Source organism: Oncorhynchus nerka, linkage group LG28 (assembly GCF_034236695.1).
Source record: "Oncorhynchus nerka isolate Pitt River linkage group LG28, Oner_Uvic_2.0, whole genome shotgun sequence".
Lineage (NCBI taxonomy): Eukaryota > Metazoa > Chordata > Actinopteri > Salmoniformes > Salmonidae > Oncorhynchus > Oncorhynchus nerka.
The window spans coordinates 25,422,668-25,431,758 of NC_088423.1; the positions used below are offsets into that span (position 1 = coordinate 25,422,668).

The window sequence follows — 9,091 nt, forward strand, 5'->3', positions numbered from 1 at the left end:
TTGGTTGTGTTACAAGGGGGAGGACGGCGAACCACACCAACCCCCTTATCATCAACCTGCTCATCTCCATGCTGCTCAACCGCACATGCTTCTGCCGAACTCACCAACCGCAATGTCTTGAGGAAATCACGCTCCCTTGGCTTACCAGGCCGAGTAAATGTGAGCGCAGGAAAGAAACACAAGGGGGAGACAAATAGACAAGGACACAAGTTGGACAAATGAAAAGGAGAATGTAAAATTAACAAAACAAATCCAAAATAGAAGAAATGGAGGAGGAAGAGGGTAGAGAGGAAACAGGATGTAAACAAAATAACATGTGGGCGACTTCAAGGCGAAATATTAGCTACACTTATTTTAGAGGGAACCTAATTTCTCCTCACATGAGTTACAGAGAACTCATGCTGCTGCAACCCACCAAACAACTGACATCAAAAGACAGCTATGATCATGATTCATTTTCAGATTCTCTAATGTGATGACATTTGAGTATGACATTTGAGTGATAACAAACAGCCTTAATCAAAATTCCTACGTCTCCAATCCAGCCATCATTTCTTTCAACTCGTGTTTTTTGTGGAGTGCAATGACATTACAAACATTGAAAACAAGCATTGTAATGCAGTTAGTTTCTCCCAGGCCTTGAAGCATAAATGGTCTTGGGGCGTTTTCACATATCTGATTGTCTGATTCATGCATCTGATCGACACTATAGCTGTAGGATATACTGCATATGTGGGCTTTAAGTCTATATAAAAACAAAGTAAATGCTGGTTCTTGCTCAAGAGGTTGCTTCAGGATCTAGGACCCGATTGATAAACAAAGTGATATAATTCATTCATAGAAAAAAAGGTGCTATCTAGAACATAAGGTTTTTTTTGGCTGTCCCCATAGGAAAACCCTTTAAAGAACACGTTTTGATTCCAGTTAGAACCCTTTTGGGTTCCATCCCACTGGGCAAAAACTGGTTGCATCAACGTTATTTCTACATCATTTCAACAACAAAAATGTAATCTGATGACTAAAACTGAATGGATTTTCAAAAAGTCAACAACGTAAGGGAATTATGTATTTTTTTAACCCAACTTTTAACCTAAATCCAATGACATCTTAAAATGTTTGGTTAATTTCACAATAGTTGACCTCTCAACCAAATGTAAATCAAAACTAGATCCAAAAAGGGTTCTCCTATGGGGACAGATGAAGAACCCCTTCAGGAACCCTTTTTTTCTAAGAGTATATGTGTCTGAAAAAGTGGACCCTGAACTCTTATTTACATTTCTTGTGTGAAGAAAATTGTACATTCCTGGAATTCTCATGCAACGTGATACTGCACCAGGGAACAGAAATCATATATGAAAACTCCCTTTACTTGAATCAGAATCAAACAATGGAATTAATTGTGTTATCTAGGGGTTTAGAAGCCAGGCAAATCATCACTTATAATGTCACTCTCTGTTCAACCCTTCCTTTCAAGAATACAAGCACATTTCCAAAAAGGAAACGTCTTGAAAATTGGCACCCTATTCCCTACAATATATGAGCTCTGGTCAAAAGTATCCTTTGGAATAAGGTTCAATTTCAGACATATCCTCTGACTCATAAGATATACATGAGGGGTGATAACAGGCTAGAGCTACATTACCATGACAACACACTACTCACCAATGACTGGCCAGACAGGACCTCCAGCAGTGAGATCAGGTTATGTCCATCTCGTAGGTCTTCATACAGGTCATTTACATGCTTCCGTACCTAAGGCCAGAGGAAAGGAATTAAGGAACTATCTCTTCCTGTTGAAATAATTAAGGCACTGGGGAGGGCAGTATTAAACATGATGAGGGTGCATATGTATTGGAATATTGAAATCAGTCTTCTGTCAAATAGTACGTCAATTTAGCTTGGAGTTTGCACTTTTGAGCCTATTGCATTGAAGTGGGAAAACTAAATCAAGTGCAGCTCCAGTACTTGACACAATGTATTTGACCCAGGTGTGATTAGATTCTGTGATAGAAAAATTACAAGATTATGTTTAATACTGTTTATGCATCGAAAGGTTGTTTTATGCAATAGAATAGAGTTCTTAGAACTCTCTCATCTGTGTCTGTGTGAACTGAGAGGAGCCTCTAAAGCTTGGGCTGGCAACTGATTAAGTGATGGAAACCAACAGCCACATTCCATTCTGTGATTAGTGGTGTATGTGAGGGAGATGTCTTCGATCTGACTGAGCCTGCATTTCATAGACTCAATTGGTGTCTGTAAGGTACCAGGGATGAGATCTGTTATGGCACAAACACTCACATACACATGCTAAAACATGCACTCTACACACATGTACACATGGATTTTGTATTGTAGATATGTGGTGGTAGAGTAGTGGCCTGAGCGCACACACTTAATGTGCTGTGAAAAGTGTTGTGAAATGTAATGTCATGTAATATTTTGTATGACTGCCTTAATGTTGCTGAAGCCCAGAAAGAGTAGCCGCTAATGGGGATCCTTAATAAATACAAATGAAAAGGCCTTATTAGCATAATTCCCATCAGGTTCCCTACCTACTAGTGCCCTACCTCTGTATTACAGAGGGAGCACATGGCTTTGACACATATCCATGGCCCTCAAATAACTCATCCTGACCCCACACTTAACAACTCCAGTCCCAGGATTTCTCCTCCCAGTAGGCCCATCTCCCCTTCTTCCTGTCCTGAATACCACCAGGCCTGTGAAATCCCCCAGTTGCCCGGTGGCCTGCTTTTACCTAGACCACGTGGCAGGCCCCTCTCCTCTCTCCCATATAACCCCAGCAAACAGGCACAGTTGTGGGGCCAAAATAGACCTGCTCCCTGGATCCCCTGTTACTAGTTGGTCAGCCAAATATTTCCTCCCGCTATTACTCAGCACTTTTAAACTCCCCGGACAATGTCACAGGGGATAAGGCATGTTGACCCTGGCACTAGAGAGTACAGTAGTTAAAATGCCTTTCTTTCCATGGGTACAGTTCACTCTCAAATTCAGATATTGTATTACAGTTTGTAGTACTGGCAACAACATCTAAGATGATGGGGAAAATAATGAAATATGACATCATTGAGCTCAAATAGCCAAAATATTCGACCTCCATCTGTAGTATAAAAACAGTTGAGCCTTGTAAGTCGTGCCATCACTGCAACATTACTCCAATAATCCTGCTCCACTGCCACAGCAACATAAAATGTCACTCCAAACGGGATCACACAGCTGTGCCATGTGTTAGCTTAGGGGGTTTACAACACTTTTGCCTTCGACCAAATAAATCAGGCTAAATCACTTGAATAGGTGACAAAAACAGGATTATAACTCGCTCCCTAAGCACATTACACAATAAACTGGCATGGATTTGCATAATAAACACCTTGTCTCGATATAGTTTATGCTTGCTCATATACTGTTTTACAATATGGGAAAGTGGGAAATTAATAATTTAATCAGTTACTCTGCCAAGGGGATCCCTAATTCCATAGCAGATGAACCAAAGCAATTTAGATTCTTTCGGAGTCAATGAAAATGACTGGGTACATGTATACCGCATCATGGGATGGGTGGAAGAAGATATGCAGTTAGTACAAACTCTGGCAAGCTAGCAAATGCCATCTCCCATTGGCACCTCTGCTAAACATCTATCATCAGTTATGTAGCCCAGGATGAAAGGCTGTGATGCTTTGCTGATCACTCTTTATTGGGTTGTTCACCTTGTCAGGTAACGACACAGTTTAGTTAATCTTCATGGAAACTGACAGGACTAAAACATGAAACAGCCTGTCTTTTAGTGATTCTTTATGCTACTATAGGTAGCGTTAGCTAGCGCGACTCAGCTGTATCTGCGCCATTTTATAGCTTATTTTTAAATAGTGAGCGAAAATGTTTTAAGCAATTTTATTTCCTTGACTGATCAAAACTTGTTTTCTGATGATCCCTCTTGTCTCTCAGCAACAGACATTTAATGAGTAATACGTTTGGAGCATCACATTGCAATATCGAATTGCAATACATATAGAATCGTAAGAATCGCAATGCATATTGTATTGGCACCTAAGTACAGCAATAATATCTTCTCTTGAGGTCCCTGGCAATTCCGAGCCATACTGTCTTTCCATTATCATGACCATTATACCATCTCTCTTGCATCTGTATGTAGTAAAAACAGTAACCATTTCAACACAGAACGACCTAAAGGTGATGACAGAGAGGTGGGAGGTTCAATACACTAATTAGGCATTGAGGTATGTGAGAAATGATCTACCCATGGGACCAGATTCATAATTACCAAGAGTCTTAGTGACATGGAAAAATCAAGAGATGTTCATGGTTAATGTGCATCCCTAGACTTGACTGTAGCTAGTAGCTACCACCGTAACTGTGATACAAGTCAACAATATTAAAACATACTGTAGGCCTAACTCTCTCTCTCATATTACAGTCTCTATGTAGATCATTGAACTGGAAGGCCAAATAAAGTCTCCCCAATCCAAAAAAAAGGAACAATGAATTGGGAAATAAAATGAATGGTACAGCATGTTTCTAAAAGAAGCTCCGCGGACAATCAATTCTTACCTTCAGGAGATGTTGGTTTATCCATTTTGTAAAAGTCTTTTTCTGCACTCTGTCTCTTTCATCTGAGAAAAATACACAAAAAAAGACACTTAGCAAAGTACTTTACATACATACAGTAAGCATGGTGTAACTTTAAGACACACACATGCAGACACACACACAAACAAACACACACACACACACACACACACACACACAGGGGATGGTAATTTGCATGACAAGTGGAATTGTGATTTACTACTACAATGAGCCAGCCGTTCATTCCTCTTATCAATGTACTGTATATGGTTCACTCGGCATAGTCCGTTCAGAAGGGAATCTGAGTGTGGTGGCATCAGCGGATATTGCACCAATTGGATTTGCACTCTACTTACATGCGGTCTATTTAAGTTGACCAGTTCTACACATGCTTCCTCGGAGCTGGATGTCACACACATGCGCTGGTGTCTCTTGCTGCCGTGCTGCTGTATCTAGCTGTTACTCGCTATGCTTGCTGTTTCTTAAATCCCACTACCACCCTGGCCTCCACCTGTGGGTTTTGTGTTTCTTTCTTTAGGGGATTTGATATATCATATATCATGTAGGGCTGACTCCATTGAGTCGACTGATTGAATGTTTGGTCGATAGGCTGTTGGTCGACCAATATTTTTTTGGTGGAGCAATTTTTTATCACAGTGCTTAAAGCTCAGTAGCTGACATATAGTTGATTATATTCAAACATAGGGTGTGTCTACATATGGAAAAATACACGTTTGAACATTTCGACCAACCCGATTGGTCGAAAGAACAGACGACTCTCGGTCAACCAACATTTGTTTTATTCGGGGAGAGCCCTAATATCGTGCTCACTGCCCGTACTTATATTATCATCTTCATATGATGCTTCGCTCTGGCAGTGAGCTACCATGAAGGAGCCGAGCCCTAACGCCAAAGACTATGTATGGTTACATGTACACATTTTCTTTCTGAACTACTGCATATAATGATTAGATACAAGACTATCCTAATACTCTTACACATGTGGGTTCATTTCTAGTGAATACAGTAGTCTCCAGAGAGATTGATATTTTTGGAAGCGTAATGAAAAAGAATGAACTTCAATGCATGAGGCATAGCTTCCATTACTCATAGTTCAGTATTGTACACGGTCTACCACATTATTTTGTGTTTCCTGTATCCATGACAACCAGACTGGCCGCTTCCACATGCAGGCTCTCACAGACCTGAGAGTCTCTGGGATAGAAATGGAAACATAAAGGCTCAATTGTGAGCTGTCAAGGCAAACTTTCGCCAGGTATGCTACACAGACAAAAACATTTGCTCAGAGAATCTAACACAGACAAAATCCCTATACTATATTTCTGTATTTCTGTAGCCAAACAAAATCCATTACTGTACAACACTTCACGTGGCGGTAGGCTAATGGTCCTGAGACACACAGCTTGGGGGAGAGACCCTCCTTACTTCTCTCTGCATTACCTGTCTCACACAGGAAGATTAAGGGAGAAAGCTGCCAAGTGGGTTTCAGGATTCAGGCCAGATACCTGTCTGTCCTACTTTACATTTCTACCTAAAGGTCCAGCTGATATAAGCACTCAAAGGAAGACATTGATACCAATCACAAGCCCAGTAAATCATGCAATCTGCATCTCCTTTGACTTTGGAACCAAAATACAAATAACACAGATAACCTCCTCCTTTTACAACACAGCATAACACAACAGAATTTAGCCTTGGGAGGTTTAAAGTCCCCCTCTAAATGAGAAACTAGCGGCAAACTTCCACGCTCAGTCAGAAACTGAAATTCCCAATCCTTGGATTCTGGATGGGGAATGGAGTAAAGCGAAGCAGGAAGAGATACTGACCCATGCAGCACATCAACGTCACCAGGTGAGCGCTGAATTCCCCGTCACGCCCCAGCAGGTGCCACATCTCCCTAGCCATAGTTAGCTCCCGGGGGCTCTGGAGAGAGTGCATCATGGTCCCGGCAGAGGGACGGCATGTGTGTGAGATACCGACGTTACTGAAGGAGCAGCAACAGACTCCTCCTCCCTGCCTGCCTACCTCTAGCACAGCCTGCCGCTACTCCCCTTCTCGTCAAGCATCCGAAATGAGTCCTGTCAGATTTTCCACAGCAACTCAGAGGTTTTCTTACATGTTTAATGTTTACTTAAGGTCACAGCACAATGCGGCTCAATGCCATTAAGGGACTAATAAGCCTCCTTAAGAAAAGGAGAAAAGGTATTTTTCTGATTAAAACCTATTTTTTTAGAATGACCCTTTAAATCTAAAACAGGAGGGGGCATCAGTTTGGAGAATACTATTGCAGTAGCCTGTATGCAACTATAGTATGTTAAAGCTTGTTTGTCTAATTGAATGTTGAGTAGAACATAGGAATAGATCTAACAATTACATTTCTTATAGGTATTTAACTGATGGATAAATTAGATTACTACTAAGGCAATTAAAGTTTCTGTAGTGTCTTTAGGCAGAGAGAAGTTAACTAGCAATGTAATCAACAACTTGATTAATCTTGTGCAATAATATGCAATAACGTCCAACATCCAACACTCAATTTAAAAAAATACAAACACTTTTTCCCCCTCGCAAAATGTACAAAATTTGGACAGAAACTCCATTCATCAAAACAATCAATCAATGGCAATTAGTCACGTTGTCATAATATTAGCTCTTTACTGAAGAGAACATCATCGGTTATTAACTATTTTCCGTCTTACTCTGAGGTCAGTAAATTAACTAGACAATCAGTATAATTTGTCAGATCCTTGACAAATCTCATTTTCTCTGCAATGAATGGTACATCCCAGAGGAGTGAGCCCATGCTGAGACAGTTATAAAAAGATCAGACTGTATGTTCTATGTCAGATGTGACACGTTTGTGAGGCTGATGTCCTTGAATTTCAAAGGCAAACACATTTTAATGAATTCTGGATCCAAAAATATCTGTCTGCATTTTTACTGTATGTGCTTTATTTGTACTACACATTTTTCACATCCTACAGTGCATCACCCACAACAATGTCAATCCCTGGTTCATCAAATACATCTAACACACCGAGCACACTCAATTGCAATAACTACAACACCAACTGAAATGAAGACAAACACACTTTACCTAGTGCTATACAACATAAAATATTCCCCTAAAATTACCATGCAAAAAAACAGGCAATAACATGAGGTCATACATTGGTCAGTTTTGAGGCAGAATACTGATGGGTGATTGGTCATTTAGGCCTATCCTTAATCCAGATGTGTCTCAAATGTGCTGTCACTGTCAGTGGTTATTAGCTGCCTTTTTCATTTGGTTAATATATAAATAGTGTGTGTGTAAAGCTGCAGGGAATTCACTACTGGGCTGGGAGTCTGGGACTAGGGATTGCACCAAATATTAGTGAACAGAACTGCACCTGAGAGAGAAAAAATATCCATCCTGCCTATACCCTTGTTAATAAAAAAAGTACAGTGTTTTAAATCCACCACTGCCATAGTAGTGTACCAGACACCTGCTGCTATAACACTTCTTCTCTCTCCCGCTATCCCTGAACATATATCTCCTTTTCCCTCGCTCTCTATCTCCATAACCGTTAAGTAAATCACAACTGCGATTGGGTAGAGCTGAGCTGAGCTCGGCCTTCAGGACGTTACAATGTGTGATCCTAGTGGCCTGAGGCTGCTTACTACATAATACATGAGTATAGCCAGAGACTCATTAATACAAATGGGGTCTTCAGGGAGTGTCCAAGGCAACACCCTTCCTTGCTCAAGGCCCAGAGACAGGATGAATTTGCTGTATCATTGACCACCCAGGATCATTATTATGGTGCAACTAAGGATGACAGTTTAAGTTTGAAATAAATTCAGTAGTAGCTGGTTGGATACAGTACCGCTGAGTTTGTGGGATGTGTGTAAGAGGGGTAATCTTTAGAGAATGGTGCCCTCTTGAGGGACAGGTTGAGAGAACATGGGCCTACACTTATTTCACTTTGAAATATTATAAATCTTTCTTAAATCTTCTAAAATAGCGAAGAATCACTTCATAAAAACACAATATTACTTACCAATGTGTGTGATGAGGTATATTATATACAGAGTAATCAGAGGCTGCTTTTACAACCACATTATTACACCTAATTGGTAGTATAGGTCAGGGCTGGAATACCAGTGCTGGTTTAGCAGCTAAACACTCCATTAAAGTCAGGGAGAATAGTTCCAGTCCCATCTGATCTCTTCAGACCTGCCCAGCTTCCTACTGTAACAAATAACATGATGTCAGATTAAACATTATGACCATCAGCTGATGACTGCAGTACTTATCACAACCTACTGGCACATAGTCATCACTCGCACTCACCAACACATTAGTATAACGTTTATATCCAATAAACCTTGTGATGTTGGACTTGGACTTGTATTTAACATTTTATACAACCAGGAAAGTCCCATTGAAATTGACAAGTGAGCCCTGGCAATTCCCCATCAT

The 9,091-nt window shown here is 40.5% G+C and overlaps 1 protein-coding gene across 1 annotated transcript in view; it reads right to left on the reverse strand.

Annotated features, from left to right (window-relative positions):
• LOC115113849 (dystonin-like) overlaps window positions 1-6,559 on the reverse strand; it is a 142,292-nt gene extending 135,733 nt beyond the window's left edge. The window contains 3 exon segments of the mRNA XM_065012721.1: window positions 1,663-1,752; window positions 4,588-4,649; window positions 6,453-6,559. Coding sequence (XP_064868793.1) covers window positions 1,663-1,752; window positions 4,588-4,649; window positions 6,453-6,531 — 231 coding nt within the window. The 5' untranslated portion in view covers window positions 6,532-6,559.
• Between the last annotated feature and the right edge of the window lie 2,532 nt (window positions 6,560-9,091).